We start from the raw sequence: 21,462 nt of genomic DNA, 5'->3' as shown, positions 1-21,462 counted from the left end.
AGCAGCAGAGTGTGTGTGTGTGTGTGTGTGTGTGTGTGTGTGTGTATGTACATGTACATATGCGTGCACATGTGTGTTACGGAGACCACTGGCTAGGGCTTCTGAAAATCTGTTACCAGTTCAACATTGAACTTACACCAGTTGTAGGCAACCAGAATAAAGATTATGTGTGTGAACATAATAATTTAAAATCTTTATTAGTTTTATTCAAAAAATGTAACATCACCAACTACTCCAGAAAGTTTTAAGGTACCCTAGTAAAAACTATACTTTACTAATATATGAATAAAAAGCTAGGATGACAATTTAATGTAAAAATGTACTCTGAGTTCTCTGGCTACCAAGGAATGGTTGCTATTTTTTTTTTTTTTAACAGATAAACTGCATCAGTATTTATTCATAAGTTTATCTAAAGCATGTGCTATTATGTAAGCTTTGGGGATACAAAGACAAAATAGATGTAATCTGCTCAAAGATGTTTACTGTTTCATGGGGCAATAGTTGGGCAAACAGACATATCATAATCAAGCTTGGATATTACCATTACAAATGTGAGCCAGGTGCTGCAGAGTGAAGAGGATGCATGTATTTTTACCTAGTCCTACATTGTAGGCTTAATCATTTCAACAGAGTTACATACATTTCATGAAAATGCATTATCATGAAATAAAAAAAACAAAAAATACTCTGTAAATTTACTGTTAAATCACTACATTTTTGATTAGGTGATTAAAACCATTTCATTAAAAATGAATTAAAAATGAATTGAGGCTTAAACAACCATCAAAACAAATAATTGGTTTTTCAGTATACTGAGAATAAGGGGGAGTTTGGCTTTACCATTTGAACACAAGATTTTAGCCAAGGAACTGTCCTCACATATTTCTGTCTTCTCTGAATGTCCTTTTGCAATATTTCTGTCTTCTTCTCTGAATGTCCTTTTGGAATCTTTATTTATAATATCAGGATAAAGATGAAAGTAAGTTGAAGATATTGTGCAGTGCTGAACTGAGACTTTCTCCAGAGGACAGTGGTGATGATATTCTATAGTACCCACTGATCCATAAAGGTAAAAGAACAAATGAGGTCATCGTACAAATAAAAATCATTCTTTTCCCTTTTTTTTTTTTTCTTAAATTTCTAAAAGATGTAAGATTTAGCTCCTTAATTTAAAAAGAACTGTAGATGGGAAAAAAGAGAAGATATGGTAAACGTGACAGAAATAGGAAATTCTAATAAGGGAGAAACTTGATTTTTTAAAAATTTCTGTGGGCATGGGATATAGCTCAGTTGGTGGAGTGCTTGACTCTCAAGCACAAGGCCCTGGGTTCAAATCTCCAGCACCGCAAAAAAAAAAAAAAAAAAAAATCTCTTCTTTCTCTTGTGCCTTAGCACTTGTAGAAACGATTTCAGCCTTTGGAGGGGCACAGAGGAGGAGAGGGGTTAGAGTGACAGAAGTCCTGGGGAGAGACTTGATAAAGTCTGAGCTGAGGCTCTGGCAAGAAGCCACGTTTGCAAGTAGGCCTAATGGTGGTCTCTTCTGTATCTTTCAAAACTCCCATTCAGCTTATTAATGGCCTCTCATAATTCGAATTGCGCCCAACTAGTCCATTATTGCTAACAGTTCTAAAGAAGTAGTTGAAATGATTCTGTTTGCATTTGAGAAGAGTCAACAAGGCTCTCACACACACACACACACACACAAAAAAAAAACCCGGACACTGTACGTGTTGAGGGAGAGGGGAGGTCCTTTCAGTTTTATAGTGAACTTTAGCCATCTGACCTTACAGTGTTTCCTTCTTGTACATGAGTGTTGCTAGCATTGAAGTGGTGACAACTGAGGCAGCACCTTGGAAAGCCACTTTCGTTGTTGGGATCCTTTTCTGTATATGAAGCATTTTCCAATCCAGAGAGCTTTGGCCTGGTGTGTAATTTTAGGATGTCTTAGGCCTTGTTGGTACTGAACTTTCTTCTCTGAAGGTTATGTGCATTGATGTGGACGGCTTTTATGACATTTTCATCCCTTGACTTTGAATAAGTAAGCTATTCATGGTTGTTTTTTTTTTTTTTTTTTTTTTGAAGGGACAGAGAGACAAAGGGCAGTTAAAGACAGGTGTCTTTGTTATTAGAATATATTACTTATCCATGGGTATCCCTGGGAGGGAAGCCAGGTGGCATCTAATTATTGGGCCTCTCCATTTCTGAAGGCAAGAATTAACTGACTCAGCTGGTGGCCCCCTTTCACATGCCTCCTCCCCCATTTGTCCAGTTACCATTTTCAGTGAATGCTCATGTTACCCATCTGACTGCTGAGAAATAGAAGTGCGTATAATCTGTAGGCCTTCAATTTTTCTCCCAATCCTCCCTGCTCATGTTCAATTAATTGTTAGGTGTTACCTTTCCATATTATTTCCTAGAAAATATGGAAATATTAGAGTTCTTTCTGTTTTTCCTTCTACCTTCCTAGTCTAAATCACCATCATCTCCTATTAGATTAATATAATGATTTTCAAATCATCCTGTGCTGCTTGAGTACCCCTCATCATCTCCCTAACAAAAAGAAAACCATTTAATGCTGCATACCACATAATGAAGTTAGTATAACATAATAGTTAAGGATACGGTCTTTGCAGCCAGAATGCCTGGGTTCACACCCTGACTCTGTTGCTTTAGCAAATGCAATTTTGTAAACTTGAATAAATTTCTCAGCCTCAGTAGATATCAAAGAAAAAAAAAAAAAACACTTTCCTGATTGGATTGTTACGAATATTAAGTGGTATAAATATTTAGCATGGACATAGAAATCGCTCAGAACTCATAGCACTAATAATCTTAAAATAAAAAGCTGCGTAGTAGTTAACTCTTCTACTTAAAATTCTTTAACCTCTATTTCTTGTAGGAAAAACCTTGAGTTCTTTTGGCATGTTAGGGAAATCCCAGCTCACTCTCCTGTCCTTCTTCCACTTTTCCCACCCAGGACTGTGACCCTCCAAACCACTTTCTTGGTCCCCAGTGATCCTGGTTTTGTCTCTTCCCCTACTCATTCACATGCCCTGCTATTTCCCTGGAGCACCCTATTCTCTATATCTGGTGATATCCTTTTCCCTCCCTGGGCGCCAACCATTCCTTCTGTTTGTGGGGCTGGCCCCCATACACCATTTAGGTTTTATCTCACGTACCATAGTTATTCCAGAAAGCTGTCCTGATCATCCAGGACTTGCAAGAACCTTTGAATTCTTCATAGCAGTTGCCACCCTATCTCGTAACTGTGGATTCACTTGTCTGTCTGCTCTGCCTGTCTGTGCTTTGAAGGTAGGGCCTGGGTCACATTTCCTTTTTTATCCCCAGTTCTTGGTAGTTTCATTCAAGTCACATTGTCTAGTACATTAATAAGTTCAAAAGTTTCATGATACCTCTTATATAACAGACATCTGATTAATACCTGTTCAAGGAATAAATGACTGTTTGTAATTCATGTGTCCTTATTTGGCAATTCTTTTTCTTATATGGATATATTTAGTACTTTAAAATTAAATCCTGAAGTCATTTAATGCTACTTCCTAAAATTCTAAATTTTAAGAAATCCTGAAGTTATCTCATGCAAATAAGTTAGATGAAATAGCAAAGTAGTGTGATTTTTGGTCAAGAATAAGACATGGTTGTGAAATAATGAGATGGACTTGTCCTTGTGCCCCTTAAGCCACTTCTGAAGGCAATATTTTTTCAGCTGCTGACGACGATACACGGAACATCAAATACCTTCTGATCCCAAAGTCTGTGTAGGTTGTCTTAGGGAAAAAAAGCTTAATACTGAAACACCCTTATGTAAGACAATCACATCTCTAGCCATAAAAAGTTACATCTTAATTATTATTCAGTAATTTCAAATTCCTTTTATCCTGAACAGAGGGAGATAAGAGTTGGCTTATTACATATTCCATAAAAAAATATATTATTTTCTGAAAGGCACTTTAAAGACCAGTTAGACCAATCTCATTGTCTCTTTCAGGTGCAAGTGATAGATTATTTAAGGAAACGGTAGAGGCATTGGTTGATTTAATGTAATTGGCTTATGTAATCTAGATGTGGCCTGATGTTCAGGCTTTAGTTTTTAAATACCATTTGCTATTTACAAATGGAAACAGACCTTCTTAGGGAAATGACTATTCAGAACTAGTTCTGGGAAAATATGATATGAATTTGGAACAAGTTAAAGACAAGAAAACAAAGATGAATGAAATTATATCAAAAGGACACAGGAACCAGTTTGAAGGATTCCTCAAAGTCAAATTTGGGACAATCTGAAGATAAAAAGGATAATGATGACAGTTGATTTGCTCACAAATGAAATGAAGGAGGGCAAGATTTATAAATTTATAAAAGACTATAGATTTATAAACTTATAAAAGGTTACAAACTAATAAAGGTGAAAGGAATGATAGCAAAATCACTATTTTACAGTCCCAAATGGAATAATTGGGACAATCAGAAGATGGTGTATGCTTTGCCAAAAAAAAATTGGGAATGCTACATGTCACCCCGTTTTCACTGCTGGTTATTTACAGATATGAGAAAGACATGTATCTTTACAAGACAGCATCATGGTAGTAACCATCTTAAACAAGTATGAGCTTAGCATCAGTAGTAATGAGATAGCCCATAATTTTGGTTCTTCTGATTTGAGAAAATATGACATTCATAGTATGGAATATGAAGTATTTTCTGTCACCTGCTTTGCTTGAACCTAGATGTTTGTTCACCGGAAAATACAAGTGATGGAAGTATAGATTTGATGGCACTGTGGGGAAATAGTCAAATGAAGAATGTGAGACTTCTTCATAGAGCCCACGTCACTAAAAATGAAACAAAACAAAACAGAGTGACAGCCTTGGGATTTTTAAATTAAGGAGTGTTGCAAAGATAGAACAAGCAAATGCAAGGACTGAAACTTGATTGGATCCTAGATTGGGCAAAAATAATATTAAAAGGCATGAGATGAACAGTTGTGCAGATTTGAATACGGAATGGATACTAGCTAATACAAAATTGTTAATTTTCATAGATGTAATATAGGTATTATTGATATGTAGGAAAATATCCTTATTCCTAGGAGGTGTATGTTGAGTTATTTGGGAATAAAGTGTTGTGATGTCTATAACTTACTCTCAAATACTGAGTAAAATACATTTTAAAATAAAAAAAGTATGTTTATAAGATCCTATGTGGCACTATGTTACAATGATTAATGTAGGTGGGGATTTCATATTTCAACTCTTCTTTTGATTCAAAAGTTTCTTAAATAAACTTGAAAAAGGAAAAGTAGGATAAAAGCTAAGCAAAAGTTCTGGAGCATCAAGCCCAGCTGTCTTGGGGGTTTCTAAAACAAATGAGGGGCCTGCTTCTGTCCTGCTTGTGCCCACCACCCAACTCTGTGAGCATCCAGTGACTTGTGAGCCTAGTGTTGTCAGTCAACTTTTGAGGATCGTAACAATTTCCTGATAAATTTAATAGAGGAGCTTGAGGCAGAGCCTTAATCATTTGTAGGTTTTCCAGTGTAATGTTGCAGGAATTCAAAAATGGTTGACTGAAAACATACATTAGAAAGTGGTAAACAGGTTTGAAGACTGAAAGCAAGAGTGTACCAGTGACTTTTTCCAAATCCAGTAAATATTTGAATTTAATAGAGTTGAACTACTTAGGGGACAAGTAAGGTTAACATTTGTTCCAGAAGTAAGAGGAAAGCATGTTTTTAGTCTTATGTGTATGCAACAATGACTAAATTTCATATTGTTTTTACTTTCAGTAATACTACTTGCTTTGCTGAATTAATGATCAAAGCACTTTAATACAAGCCAAGTGCAGTTTTTCCTACACATGGGGAAAATTTGAGTTTGGTGAGAAATCTTTAGAGGGTGGCATTTGCAATTATGCTTTGTTCCTTGGTGAGCTATGAGTTGGGCACTTAATTATGTAAAAAATATTGCAAGAGAGCAGTTGCATAATCCCCCAGAGTGTAATTATTATCTGTCTTGGCAGAATGCAAGCCTTTTAATCTGTAAATAAGCAATTCTATGTGGAAGAGCAACATGCAGAGTGATTCTGTGTTGTAAAGGTCTCTTATGAATTTTTAAAGTGAAAGCAGTAACTGCATGTGCTGATTGGCTGCAGCCTGTGTGTTTCAAAAGGTTTATGATGCTTCCCTTGTGGTTTTAACCCCTCCTGAAATATTTAAGCCTCTGAGAATGATTCCTGTAAAGGGTAAAACTGTGTCTAAGTTAAGCTTATGACAAATCTGAATGTTTCAAATGTAGAGGAAGTAAAATGTGCTTTCTGCCAATTAAAAAGCAAACCAAGATTAAAAACAAAACAAAATGAAATATTGTGAGTGCTTAACAAAAAACCAGATGCAGTAATTTGCTAATGTGTTGCTCACTTATTGGAGGTTAAGTTTTTCTTTTTGAAATTCTTTTGGCATAAATGACATATTATAAGAATATTTATTTAAAATTTTGACATGCATGTGATTTTTTAAAAAAAATGTGTGCTATTTTGAGTAATACTTCCACAAAGAACTAATTCATCTTCAGGACATGTATGTTTCGCTTAGGTGGATCTGAGTCTTTTTGATACTAAAAGTTCTCACTTTTGGTTTTCAAGTGGTCAGCAGTGTCTGCGTGTCCTTCTGCACCTCCTGTTGTTGTGGCTGAGCTAACCATGCCTCTCTCTGGGAGTCAGCCTCTGTGCTTCAACATCTGATCACCTCCCTTTTGCCTACCCAAGGACTTCATCTGGGTGTACTGTGCCTCGCTCCTCTGTGATTAATTTTTCCTTCTCTAGTAAGGTACTTCCATCAAAATAGAAACACATACTCATAGCTGCCATTGTTTTTAAAAACCCTTCCTTGACCTTTACTTTTCTGTTTCCCTTTGCAGCCAAACTCCATCACCTATCTCCTATTTTCATTCTCTCCTGTTGTTTCTGGACCTGCTCCAGTCTTTCACTTCAGTCCCTACACAGGACCTGCTTCTGTTAAGGAACGAATGGCCTGCATACTCCAAATTCCATGGGCAGCACTTGATCTAAATCTTATTTGACCGTCTGCAGCATCTCACATAGCTTGTCACTCTTGCTGCTTAGAAATCTTTTTTTAACTTTGCTTCAAGGAAGCTCATCTTTGGTTTTCTCTCCTTCCCCATTGATCACTCTCTGTCAGACTCCTTTGTAGCCACCTCCTCTTTTCCTGATCTCCTAAGTTTTCCTGCCCTCAGTTCTCCTCTCCCAAAGTGGTCTCAGCCAACATCATGGTTCAGTGTTCTATATATTCTGAAGAACTCCCACACGGTTTCCGCCTCACGTCCCATTGGATGACTAATGGTTATCTCAGATTCAACACAGTCACAATGTAACACCTGAGTTTTCAAAGTTTGTCTCTCACCTGGATTATTACAGTAGCCTCCTATCTGGTTTTCCTGCCATATTCTCGCTCCAGCCCCCTTCAATCTATATCCAATGCAGCAGCCCAAGAAGACCCTTGTGAAACATTAGATTTTGTCCCTTATATGGCCCTTGTCCCCCAATAGCTTCTCTTATCAATCAGAATAAAAGCTGTCTGACAAGGTTCTTCACCATCTGACCCCATGACCTGTCTCCCTCACCTCCTACCTTTCTCCCCATCACTCACTCTAGTTTGCCTTTTTCTCAAACATACTCAGACACTCCTGCCTCAGGGCCTCAATAAGTGATGCTTCTTTAGCTTGGAATACCCTGTCTACCTTTCTGCATGGTTTGCACCTTAACCACCTCAGATCTCTGCCCCACCATCCTCCTCTCAGGGAGACCTGGCTAAGTTCTCTCCACCCTACCTCCACCAGCTCTCTGGATCTTTCCTCCCATCTTTAATTTTTCTGTCCTATTTACCATCATAGGAAAATATAAATGTTTGCCTTTCTGTGTTGCTACATTTGTTCTTGTCTGTTTTCTTATACTGGAATGTAAGCTTCACAAGGGCAGAAGTTTCACCTGCCTGTCCATAGCCATATCACCTGGAGGAGAGTAGGTGCTCAGTCGGTGCTGCCGAGTGAGCAAACAGCACTCTCAAGAGTGGACTGGTTCTGTTACTCTTGTAGCAACCCAGGTGTGGCAGAAGATTGGTAGCATTCAGAATAATTCACTATATACTGATAGCTATTTTTCATTCCTCAGTTCCTCTGTTTGAAGAACATACGGACGTTTCTCACGGCCTGTTGCGAGACATTTGGGATGAGGAAAAGTGAACTCTTTGAAGCGTTTGACCTGTTCGATGTTCGTGACTTTGGAAAGGTAATTGCATTAAAAATGTTTACAATATTTTTAATAGAGCTTTATTGTTATAGTTGGTGCATTTTTAATATTTTTATTGGAGAATATTTGCTCATCATTAGAGAATGTTGTTAAGTTTTAAGAATTAAGTGGTCTACGTATCTGCATTGTATAGTTAAACTTCCCATATAGGTGGTTTAGCCAACAAAAACAACACATACAAAATAAAGAAAACAAATAAATAGCAATGACTTTACAAAGAAGTTTAGAATTACTTTCTAATTTAAAGCAGCACAAGGAAAGTCTTTTATCCAGAGGTAATTTTTCCTGCTGGTTACCTGTGATGGTAGGGTTACCATTACCCATCCTTTAGATAGTTCATTGGTACCTATGTCCGATGACCAATATTCTTTCCCTCCAGTCTTCTCTATATGTGGATGGCATCTAGTTTGTGAAAGTGGAGAACACTGTTGCCCTTTTCTCTGTTTTGACACTTGCGAGATAACTTGGAGAAGACACAAACTGCTGAAGTGTTTGAGACTGTTGTGTTTTTCTTTCTTTTTAGTTAATTTTTGTGGTGCTAGAGATCAAACCCATGTCCTCATGTATGTTAGGGAAGTGTTCATCACTGAGCCACAGCACCAGCCAGTTCATTGAGTAATTCTTCTTGCTTAGATTTCAGCTTATATCTGTTGGAATCATTGAATTTCAGTGATATTTTTTCCACATAGAAATTGTTTTAATGTTTACCATTACTACTTGGGTGTATACCAGACACGTGTATATTAGGCAAAAGAATCATCCTTTCAAAAGTTATGGTCTGTTATTATGACTTGATTAAGCATTAAGTTCCATGCCTGGCAAGTAAGTAGCCATTAAAAAGTCAGTATCTGAGATGGTATTACTTCAATCCCTGCTGACATTACACTGCAGTATGAAAATAAGCACATAAGGAGGAAAGGACAAAGCAATATTGAGAAGTTTGCTTCTATTCTTCAGTTCAGGCGCTAGTGTCTTATCAAGGAGGTTTGGGGGGTGAGAGAAGAATGGAGGAACTTTAGATTATGTAGAGGGAAATGAGAGGGAGGAGGGGCTGGGAGTATGAAAAATGGTGGAATGAGACAGACATCATTACCCTATGTACATGTATGATTACATAAATGGTATGAATTTATGTGCATCATGCACAAACATAGAAATGAAAAAATGTACCCCATTTATGGACAATGAATCAAAATGCAGTCTGTAAAAAATAAAAAAAAATAATTAAAAAAGGCTGTCTGAAAGTGACACTTTATGTGGTTTCTATGATGTGATATTTTGCTTATAAAATAAAAACCAAGCAATGGATTGATTTGCTTGGCAATGGGAATGAATAGCCTAAACTTGAGACAGAAACACAAGAAATTAGATACTGAAATACAGCAAAGATGGGGAAACTATTCTGTATGGGTAGATTGGAGACTGCAGTTCTCTTTCTGGCTTTAATCCAGAGTTGTTTCATGAACTTTGAGAAGTCACAGTCTTCCCAGTCATCAGACAGCCTGTCAGCTTGGAAGGAAAATGGGTGTAGGAATGTGATTTCTAAGATTTCTTTTATCTCCAGCAAGCTGTGATTTAACTGTGTTGAGGTTCCAAATTAAAATGATGAAGGATAAAATATGGTTAGTGAAAGGAACTGAAAGCCAGGCCCTTAGTAAGGAAATGGAAGCATATTTGCTCATGTCCTTGAAGTTCAGCCATGAAGACAAAGAGAAATTAAGTAGTAGCCCAGGTGAGGAAGATACTTCTCAAAGCTGTTGGTCCTGAAAAACACCAGAGAGATCATTGTTGTTTTCACTTTTCTTTGATCCTTTCCCTAGTCTGTTTAAAAAAAAAAAAAAATCTCCATTGATTTTCACCTTCTCTTTTGGGGAATTGAAAAACAGAAATGATCTGTAGAAATGAAAAGTGAAAAAAGCCTTGACTTTTTAAAGCTCATGAAGGGGCTATTCATTTTTCATTCAAGTTTACAAAAAGTGGTGTTGATGAAAAATATAAATATTTTTAAAATGCTTGGCTTTGTTCTAGTGGAACAACACTACCTGCTAGATAAATTAGACATGGAAGCTTTATAGGGGAGTTGAGATTCCAAATAATTGAATGTAAAGGAATGAGCCATATGCGTCTCAGGGATAACTGTATTTCTAATTACTCTCTTTTGGTAGTGGTTAAGTTGAAGGAGAATTAAACTTGAAACTGTGGTTTAGAACTTGAACCTGTGCTTGCTACTTTAAAGCCACATACATTTTTGTTTCTTCTGAGATTGGTACAGCTCTTTCCTCAGAAGTGTTTTTGACCTAAAGAAACCAACTAAAATTTCAAGAAACATTTCATATCACTCCATAATTTCCATACTTCAATTATTAAATATTCTAAGCAAAACAACCAATACCACCAATTATTGACTTGAGATGTGCAGGTAACTTTTCAATCTTCATGTCTGTATTATGTTTTAAATCCTCATGACAACCTTATGAAGTACTATTATTTTTCAGTGAGAAAGACTGCACTCCAAATTTCATATCTAATAGGGTTTGGAGCAATGATTTGAACCTAGATTTGGCTGATTCTCATCACTATGTCTTGTACAAACATTCACATGGCTATAACATGTAACAGCATGATCCCAGGTGCTTTGCATGTATTCATGCAATCTTTGTATCAGTCTTACTTTGTGGGTACTATTATTGTGCCTACCTACAAATCCTAGTTTGGGAGTGATGGAACTGGGGTAATTCACATAGTTCTAAATTTTTGAACAGAAAAATGCAGAGTATCCATTCAGAGATAAAACAGTTTTTGATATTGTGAGTATAAAATTTAATAGGATTTGGATGAGCTTATTTCCTTCCATTCCTTAGATTTTATTGAATTTTTTGTCAATTTAAAATGAAAAATCTGTGTTTGCATACCTTAATTCATACAAATGGTGACTCTAGAATTTATGGATATTTGGCACCTTGTTGCCCAGGAATATCTTATTTATAATAATGGTACCTTATATTTTTTCAGCATTTTGAAGTTTTCAGAGTTCTTAATATTATCAACCTCATTTAATTCTCAAAATGGTCTTAGAATGGCAGCAGGCAAGTGTTCCCATTCTTCAGATAAGGAAAGTGAGGTGGTGGGAGGATCAAGTGATTTTTGAGGCCTCCTGGCTTGGGGAGTGGAGCAGGAGCTTGAGTTCAGGCTCTGAATGCTCTGCTTTCCTTGTCTGCTGCATGTTTGGGGTGTCACTCCTGTGTGGATGATCAGGGAGAAGGTTTAATGTACAGGAAAAAACCAAAGGAATTGACAGAACTAAAAAGCACAAGAGCTCTGTGACTTTGGATCTAATTACATTTTATTTTATCTTTAGAAAGGAAAGATTCAGTATGCTGCATGAGTTGGTGTTAAAGTTAATAACTAAATAGACAAATGTTTCAGAGATTCTTGTTGGTATACATGTCATCAATTCTTAGCTGTGTCCTCCCTGCCTTTCCCTGCTGTGGCATATTCTGTTCCTTAATCTCTGTCCAAGGCCTCCTTCTGGTGTGGGTTCAGAATTCTAATGTTGAACCACAGGCTTGACATGGATGTGTTTTCATTTGGAAAGTAAGCAAATCCTGGGAAAAATGTTAATTGATACAAATGAATGATAATGATAATTTTGCTTTAATGAGATGGTGAAGAGCATACATTTTGAGTATTCACATTTATGCTAATTTGCCTCTCAAAGGTTCCTTTAATTTCTAGTATTGAGCTTCTTACTCAGTGTTAATTCACTTCAATTCAAACTCTATCAACATCAACAAGAATTAGAAATACACACACACACACACACACACACACACACACACACACACTTTGATAGAAATGAGGAACCAGCTTAGTAACTTGAACTCATCTTGGAGTCAGCGGATGCCTTGAGTTTAAGTGTGACTTACTCAGGACCGTTGTGTTCTGATGAGAGGTGAAGTCCTTAGCTAGGACAGTGGAGGCTGGTACCTGCTCAGTAGTAGGTGGGCTTAGTTGTCCTTTTAAGAACCCTTATAGGCTTTGGGTTCACATTTTGAAAAATCATTTAACTTTGTTAAAAAAAAAAAAGTGAGTCCTTTTCTGACTTTCTGATGACAACAATAAGTAAAATCTTGTTCCACTCTCATGCTGCACATAAGGAATTTTCTGTCACCCTGCTCTGATTGCCATTTTCTGAATAACATTCTTGCTGTTTAGAAGTGTTTCCTCCTGAGCAGTCTCTTGGCACCTTCTCAGTACAGAAGCACTTGGGATTTTTCTTTAATGGGATCATTTCTAGTAATAGAAATCAGGCTGCTGCTGTAGTCCAGATGTGGCTGCAGTCATATCCTCCCCTACTTCCTGACACTTGCAGACTTCAGATTAGTCTAAAAATTTCTTTCAAGTATAAGGTAGTTTTTTTTTTTTTAATCAAAGAGAATCACATCTGGCTAAAGGTAGTCCCAGGTGATCTGAATGGCATTTTAGCAGTTTTAAAATGTTAAGGTTCAGGACAGGCACTGTCAAATGAATTCAGAGCATCATCTTAGGAGTGGGTCAGGGACACAGGTAAAAATATTATCCAGAGAGGTCGAGTCATGTTTTGGCTTCTGTGTTGGACCTGTTTGAACTCTGGTTGTATTCCTTACTAGTTTGTGATCTTGGCCTAGTAACTTAGCTTCTCTGAGCCTAGTTTCCTCATCTATAAATTAAGATGAGGTGAGTAGTAGATTAAATCATGTATGATATTAGTAGTGTCTAGGTCCAAGATTGACACAATAAATAATAGTTGTTATTGTTACCACTAACATCATTATTTCAGTAGGTTTGAGATTCATTGGTAAACAGGGGTTAAATTTTGAATTAACTGTAAGAACTAATAATATATTGGAAGGGTAAGGTTAAGAAATAACTTTAATGTGGTAGAGCATTGATCTATTTTATTATATACAGTCATCTTTTATTCCCCCTTCTGTGGCATCATATCTCCTTTGAAAGCTCCCCCAATCCCACCTTTTCCCCCCATTCTTGTAATTTAGACGGTTTGGTCAAATAAGATATTGCATACTTTTGGCCACAGTGATAGGTTTGGTGATGGAGTGAGTTGCTCAGTTGGGACCAATATGATGGTTTGAGACATTTGCAGGGGCAGTTTTCTTTTATTTCCCTCTGATTTGGAAGTGTGTGGATGTGGGTCTGTGAGTCTCAGAGTAACTGAAGCCATCTTGGTACCACCTGGAATTTCAAAATGGACCCAGTTCAGAGGGAATAGATCTAGGGAAGAGCCTGGTGACATCATGTGAAGCTAGAGTCAAGCTGTGCCCAAAGCTAACTACATGTGTCTATGGATTTTTCCATAAAATGAGCCAATGCATTCCTTTTTTTTTTTTTTTTTTTGAGTCAGTTTTCAATAATTCTTCAATCAAGAGAGAAATCTACTAAATTCACTGCTTCCTAGGTTAGGTAATTTTAGGTGTGTAGAGATGATTTTTCTTTTTCCATGCAACTTAAAGACCATTTATTAGTCTATATTTTCTATCATATAATGAAGAGGTGTAAGGAAAACAGAGTTGTAGAAACTCTGTTGTATAGTATATAAATAAGTAAATAAAGTATAGTCCTAGGGCTTGGGATGCAACTCATTGGTAGAGTTATTGCTTAGCATGCAATTAACCCCTATGTTCAATTCCCAGCACCACAAAAACAAAACAAAACACCATTCCTGGCTTTGTGGTAAATATGGTAAGTTATTTTCCCCTCTTACCATTGACCCAAGCAAAATTAGAGATCTTGAGATTCAAAAGTAATGAGACTTCCTTCCCAGGTCTGTCTCTGCCTTACAGAGATGAAAAAATGAGCATGAATTATCTTCTCTAGAGGTCCCCATCTGTGTCTGTATATTTGGGCCATATAAAATGTTTTGAAAATGACTTTAAGACCACACGTAAAATGAGTTAAAGAACCACTTAACTCTTCTCACCTAAATGTGAGTAAAACTTAGGATATTGATTGATTTGGACGAAATATTCTAAGTCAGAAAACTCTGCAGGATTCTCTGTGACCTCAGAGTTGTCATTAACCCTTCTGGTCCTTAGTTTCTTTGTCTATAAATGGAATACTAAATTTTCCCATACAAGATTATCGTGAAAATAGAGTTAATTTCTGTAAAATACCTAGCTTATTGCTCACTAAGCAATTGAGTAAATGAACCAAGTAATTTGAGTGGATATTGTTATTTAGAGTTCTGAATGTGGATATGTGAATGATTAAAAAGAAAATTCAAATGGCACTTTCTTGAAACTCATTTGATTTGAAACTCATTTTATCTATTTGATTTGATTCTTTCTGGGTCAGATTATTAAAAAAATTGTAACATGTGTGTGCATGTGTGTGCATGCCTGTAAGGTTACCTTGTGCTGTCCTTGGTTTTTGTGATAAACATTTCACTTGATTTTTTTTTTGCCTGGAGACTTCAGCTGGGAGGTCTACAGGGCAACTTTTATAGAAGGTGGTTGTTGCTGTTGAGCTCGTGGAGTGTTTTCTTTTCTTTCCTTTTTTTCCTCTCCCACGATGGGAGAGGCCAGACTGGGAGGCCGGACTGATGAAAGACATCCTTGTACCCTTATCCATACATCCTGGATGTAAAGCAATTTAGCAGCTCCATCAGGGAAGATTCAGGACAAGGGGCAATTTGGTCTTTTAGCACCATAAATGCATTGCCATTTAATAATACATTTGAACTTGCTGAGAAAACCATGGGGTCCATGGTAACTTAATAGAGAAAAGGACTTTTGAATGGCTTATGTAATGGAAATTCCCAGCTGTTTATACTGCCTGCACCAAGAGATGTTGGTGCTTTCCCCCTTATAGCTCATTAGCAGAGACCTGCTGCTATCACGCTGTCTTTGCATTGTGAGATCACATCTTTGCTCCACCTGTCATGCCTCATAATATGTCCCATGAGAGAATTTGCTCAGGCTGCATCCTACAATTTGTGTGTCTTCACCTTTTCACTCTTCCCAGCCTGATATGTGTACCTTAGGATGTATGTATAAGGGTACAAGGATGTCTTTCATCAGTCCAGCCTCCCAGCTGGGGTGACTGACTAATTTCTACATCCCCATGCCCTGCTGTGTTAGTCAGTTTTCTTTTTCCAAGACAGAATACCTGAAGAAAACAATATAAAAGGAAGAAACATTTATTTTGACTCATGATTTCAGACATTTCAGTCCTTGGTCCTCTGGCTTCATTGCTTTTAGGTCTATGGTGAGGCACAGCATCATGGCGGTGAACATGTGGTAGAGCAAAAGCTGCTCACTTGTTGACAACCAGGAGAGGGAGAGAAAGAGAGGGAGAGAGGGGTGGAGTGAGATAGGGAGAGAGGCAGGGTCAGGGAACAAGACCTACTCTTCAAGGATATGCCCCCCAATGACCTCCTCCTTCCAACTAGACCTCACCTTCTAAAGTATTTACCAACTGCCAGTATTGGCACAGACTGGTGATCAAGCCTTTTAGTACATGGCTTTTGGGGGACATGCAGATCCAAACCAAAACACCTGTTTTCCATTTTTGAGAGTGCTGGGAAGATCATCCTTTAAAGCACCAATTGCATCATGCACAATGACACTTCACAACTGGTGGTGGCTTATCCTCCTGGGAATCTTTGCCTGCCTTTCGCAGTCACAAGAAACCCCTTCCAACCGAAGGCTTCTGAACTTTTCCTTGGTAGAAGCGCCCTAGGGAATTCACCTTGGATGACTTGGCAGACTCTTATTGTCTAATGTGTGCCCTTTGATCCACAACTACATACATAACCAAAATCAATCATCTTGGCATGTAAATATAATCTCTTTTTACAATTACTTATTTGAATTTCTACTTTTAATTGAAATTTTCAAATTTCTCTTTTGAAATTTTTTACCACCCCAAATAATTCAAAACAGGTTTATGCTGTCCACAGGGTCCTAATCAGTGTTGCTTCAAAGTCTCAAGGAGCTCATCTCTATCTAAAACTGTCTGTTAGCATGTTGAAGACTGACCCTGCATGTTTCTTGGGACAGCTGTAATTCTCTGATGCTGGCATGTCCATGTAGTTTCGGCACCGCTAAGCTGCATGCTACCCAAAACAGTTTCTTTCTATCCCCATAACATTTTAACCTCTCAATTTCTTGGAGGTACTTAATGCTTGTCTTATTTCCCCATTCTTATCACCACTTACAGAAATTCTAATACCTGAATCTTGCAAAGATCATTCTTTACACTTCAGTGATTATTCAAGTTCATGTTTTGATCTGGTCTTTGTTTTTGTGCCAGTTCAAAAACCTTTTCTGTAATCTAAATACAGTTAAATCCTTCTGAAATGGCATTTCCTAAATAAGTTTCCAAGAAGCCCCATTGTCCTAAGAAATATATTAATCGGAAACTTTTGAAAAGACATTTGTGTTCAGGTAAGTCTGATAATTACTATATGTTACGTCAATGGAATATAACATGAGAAAAGCACTGAAAAATCATGCAGAGGAAAACAAAATTTTGATTATCTAGTATTTCTCAAGTTTGTTTCAAACTTGCTATGTAAAAACTGATCCTTTTTTTCTTTTTCTCTTCAAACTTATTTCTATTTGGGTGGAGCTATTTATTTGTTCATCCTGCCAGGAATTAAATAGTAACAAATGCCTTTTCTTCAACCCTTCTTGATTTTGCCTTTTGAAGGCCCTTATCACTGGGATTTTTGAAATTGCTCTTAAGCTTTTTCAGTTCTGAATCATTCCAAAATAAACTTCAGAGTAATCTTCATGAATTATAATTTGATTATTTTACTCAGATATTTAAAACTTGATAGATCTCTGTTGCTTATGAGAAAATAAAATCCAAAACCTTTTAAAAGTCATATGTCCTGCATAATCAGACCCCTGTTTGCCTTTCTTATTTTCTATTACCATAAATTCCCTTGCTTCAGTCCTACCAAATTATTAAAGTTGTCATGACTCACCAGATTAATATTTATTGATATTGCCTTTATTGCCTGGAATACCCCTTCCTAACCATATCCATCAGCCCTTGTCTTAGTGACTTAGACTGGGAGCCGTGTGTGTGTGTGAGAAATTGAACTGAGAAGTTGTGCTTTATCCAGACTTCTGGACTTTTTTGGTTCTGGGGTATATTGAATCTCCTGGGTCTGGCCTTGCTGACCTCTCTCTGCTCATTCCCTCCCTTCCAAGGAGGAGCTTTGTCCTCCTCCTCTGCTCCCCACAGACAATCTGGACACATTAGATTAACTTTCTCAACTCATCTGAAAAATTGAGATGAAATAATACTGGGTTTCACTCTACCTTGTACCCAGTAACTTGTGTATGGGAAAGTCACTCAACCCCTCTTAGCCATTGTATTTTGATCTGAAAAATAGGAGTTGTAGCAAGGGGTTGCATATCAAATTCTATAGGTAAAGCAGTTAGTGCAATTGACCCAGAGGGTAAGGGCTCAGTTGGTGATAACTTCTGAGTATAGCAACCCCCATCCAACCTATAGTTTTGCCTTCTGTAATTTCAGTTACCCATGGTTCAACCAGTTTTAAAATATTATGGGAAAAATTCTGGAACTAATTTATAAAAGTTTAAAGTGAATACCAATTGTGAGTAAAATTATAAAATCTCCTGCCATCTTGCTCTGTCTGGCCTGGGATGTGAATCATTCCTTAATCTTCCATGTCTTTTTCCTTCTTCATAATTTTGGGAATGGAAGACTTGTTCTTAACATAGATCTTAGCAAGCTCAACAAAGTATTGTCTTTCTTTTCTTACTAAGTTATTAAGTTGAGAATTTTCACCTAAAAGAAAGCACTTTACTGCTTCTCTTTGGAATATCCAAATTACCAGAATCACTGCCCTTGAACTTTGGGGCCATTATTAAGTAAAATAAGAATTACTTGAACATTAGCACTGGTATACTGCAGCAGTTAATCAGATAACTAAGTGACTAGTAGGCAGGGGGAGTGTACAAGGTGGATCTGCTGGACAATGGGATGATTTACATCTCAGGATGGATGGAGCAATATGGCCTGAGATTTTATCATGCTACTCAGAATAGCTAACAATTTAAAATTTAGGATGTATTTATTTCTGGAATTTTACATTTAATATTTTTGGACCTGGGATAATGAAGCCATGGAAAGCAAAACCACAGGGGAACTATTGTCATGATCCTGAAGCACAAAAGTAATGATAGTAGTTCAGATATGCCAAAGAAAAGCTGTGAAGTGCCTCTTAAAGTGAAAAGGTAAGACACTGAGGTTGCTAAGAGCTACAGTAAGAAGAAATCTTCTACCCAGGAGATTGTGAAGAAGGAAAAAGAAGTTCAGGTTTTTCTTTTGCACCTCAAACCATAAAATTTTATCCACAGTATGCGAAAAGTCCTTAGTGAATATGGAGAAGGCACTGAATTTGTAGGTGGAAGCCATGAACAGAAGATGTGTTCTAGATGACACCAGAAAGCACTGTGCTTATGCGAAGAGTTACGCAAGTGACCATCAACCCCCAACACACAAAAGAATTACTCCAAACCATGTTCTGCAAGTGAGTGATGATCATACAGATTCAGGAATAACACAGGGTTGGTCCTATGTACCATTTCAGACCTTCCCAGAAGGTCTTGGAAACTTTCCCCTGTGGATAAGGGGCTTTTGTAATCCATCCTTCATTCTGAAAATATTGATATGTTCAACAGTGCTTGATCATTGTGGAGGCGAGGGCAGTCAAGGCCCCTGCCCTCAAGGTGCTATCTGAGTTGAGGAAGCAAAACAAAGCGTAAACAACAAGTTAAGCACAGCAAATGTCAAGGGCTACTGAGAAAATAAAGTGGTAAGCAGCTGCAGGAAGCCATTGTAGGGGTGGCAAGAAAACCTCTTTGAAATATCAAAGACCAGTAGGAGGACAATATTGGTACAACTGCACTCTTAATTAAGTTTTAAATATGATATAAAGAACATTTTAACTGGAGTCTAGTTTTATCTTTTCCAGTAATTCCCCTTGAGCAGGTCCTTTAACTTCTTCTCAGCTTCTTTAACTCTGAAATCCCTTCTGATTCTAAAATGTCAATTATTGGAAAGTGCAATTGTATACATGGAATTCTATACAGGAATATTTGACATTGGTAATTCTTGGTTGTGTAATCCTCTATGAAAGCACTCAGTCTTTCCCCATAAGTCCAAGTCGACTACATTTTCAATAATATTGACAGTACCTTAAAGTTATGAACTTTTAGAGAGTTAAAAGGTGTTTTCCACTTACGCTTTCAGAAAGATACAGATGTCATAAAGAGAAAAGCCTGATGAAGAATGTCACTTTGATTTTGCATCCCCTTTTGGTGTGATTCCTGAGAATATTATTTACAGAACTGGAAATCTAGTTTGAGAACTGAAATTGAACTTCTTTTCGCTGTTTCAAGGGTTCCTCCAAAGATCAAGCAGTGAATTTTTGGGTGATTTAAAAAAAAAAAAAAATTCTTTCTATTGAATTCCTAATGTACATGTAAATGTGCACAAAGATGTAGATTTACAGGTACAACTAGATATATGTACCTATAGGCATATCTTCAGTAGTAACTTATTTAACCTTGTGTTTAAAAATATATGCATACATGTATGATTTTTAACTTACATGCATATATTGAGTACTATATGGTCAGCTTGTGTAATTTCTATTCCATGATGACTTTCTGAGCTTCATTATACATTTATGATGTTTTTATATAATATAAGCTCTTTTGAAGAGGCTTTTAAACCAAACATGCTTTTAATCTTTTCTATAAGACACGTATCATACAGTAAAGGACATATGCATTTAAGTAAATGTTTATACTATAACATGCTAAGTAATGATAAACAAAACGAAAGGGAAACTGGAAGGATAGGAAAATAAAATCCCATACAATCTTTGAAAATAGACAAATGAAAAGGTGCTGTGGAGGAGTTCATGGCAAAGGGATAGGTTCTTTTCAAATATAGTTAAGAAATATGCCTTGAATATTATCCTTCTGCTGAATCTGGACAGAAAAATAGGAGTGTGGTGCTGGCCATATTTTATTAGGCACTTACCTTAAGCTATATTCTATATAACTATTTTGCTTTTTCTTTGTAACAGTCCTATTATGTTGGTATCATCCCCATTTCATTGCTCAATAAAATGAGACCTAGAGAAATACATGGTAGCTAGTAGGCATTGGACCATGGGTCTGAGACCATCTCTGTCTATTATCAGAGACTTTAATTATTTACTTCCAAGCAAAAGTGGGAAGGTACCCTTCAGGTATATGGGAAGTCTAGGATGGTACAGAAGGAGGATCCATGTGGAATGGGTTTGGGGGATGCTGCAGATAGTCCTTGTAACTTGAGTGTAAGATGTAACTGGGGTGAGCTGGATCTTGAGGTCCAGGAGAGACTGAACCAGAATGTAAGGGCCCTGGGCCTCACAGGGTGTACCTTAAAGGGCCATTGAATATCTTTTAGCAGACAGACATGAGATGAGCAGCTGTGCACTTTACCTAAGCACTCTGTCACTGGGGAAGGCTGTTATGGATGGTTGTAATGCCAGATGCAGGAGGTTCAAGTATGAGACTGAAGCAGTATAGTTGAGAATGATTTAGAACTATATTAGAGCAAGTGCAGGAAAGGCCCATAGTTTGAGAGTTTGGGGTGGTTAGGAATTGAGATGACCAATGAGAGGAAGGGAGAGAAAAAAGGGAACAATGGCCCCTGGATGACTAGAAGGGAGGTAGAGTTTATTACAGAGGGAAATAATGGAGCAGGAAGGGTGCAGTGTTTTTATGAATTAATGTAAGAGAATACAAATGGCATGTGAAGTCACTCTCTGTACATATATTCTACAACTCAATAGGTATTTTGTCTGTTTTAGTTTTTACATATTTTTACCATATTGGGTCATTCTACCATATTGGGTCATTTTACCATATTGGGTCATTTTTACCATATTGGGTAAAAATATCATCTTTTTCTGATGGTTTTTATTTTTTTTAATTTGTTCCCTTTGGCTTTTGTTCTAATTATCTAGTAGCAGCATGGTCCCTGATAGAATACTTGTTCCTTTTTTTATTCATTTAAAAATGGGAATAC

General features: G+C 37.1%; 1 protein-coding gene across 2 annotated transcripts in view; it reads left to right on the top strand.

Moving 5' to 3' along the window:
* LOC306657137 (guanine nucleotide exchange factor VAV3) overlaps nt 1–21,462 on the top strand; it is a 296,869-nt gene that overhangs the window by 89,566 nt on the left and 185,841 nt on the right. For both annotated transcript variants that reach the window (XM_079132883.1, XM_079132882.1), the window contains exon 2: nt 8,203–8,319. In XM_079132883.1, the coding sequence (XP_078989009.1) occupies nt 8,203–8,319 (117 nt within the window). The remainder of the gene's footprint in view (nt 1–8,202; nt 8,320–21,462) is intronic.

The sequence above is a fragment of the Sciurus vulgaris genome, assembly GCF_902686455.1.
Source record: "Sciurus vulgaris genome assembly, chromosome: 1".
Classification (NCBI taxonomy): Eukaryota; Metazoa; Chordata; class Mammalia; order Rodentia; family Sciuridae; genus Sciurus; species Sciurus vulgaris.
Note: the sequence above shows the minus strand (reverse complement) of the source record. Positions and strands in the feature narration are given on the sequence as shown.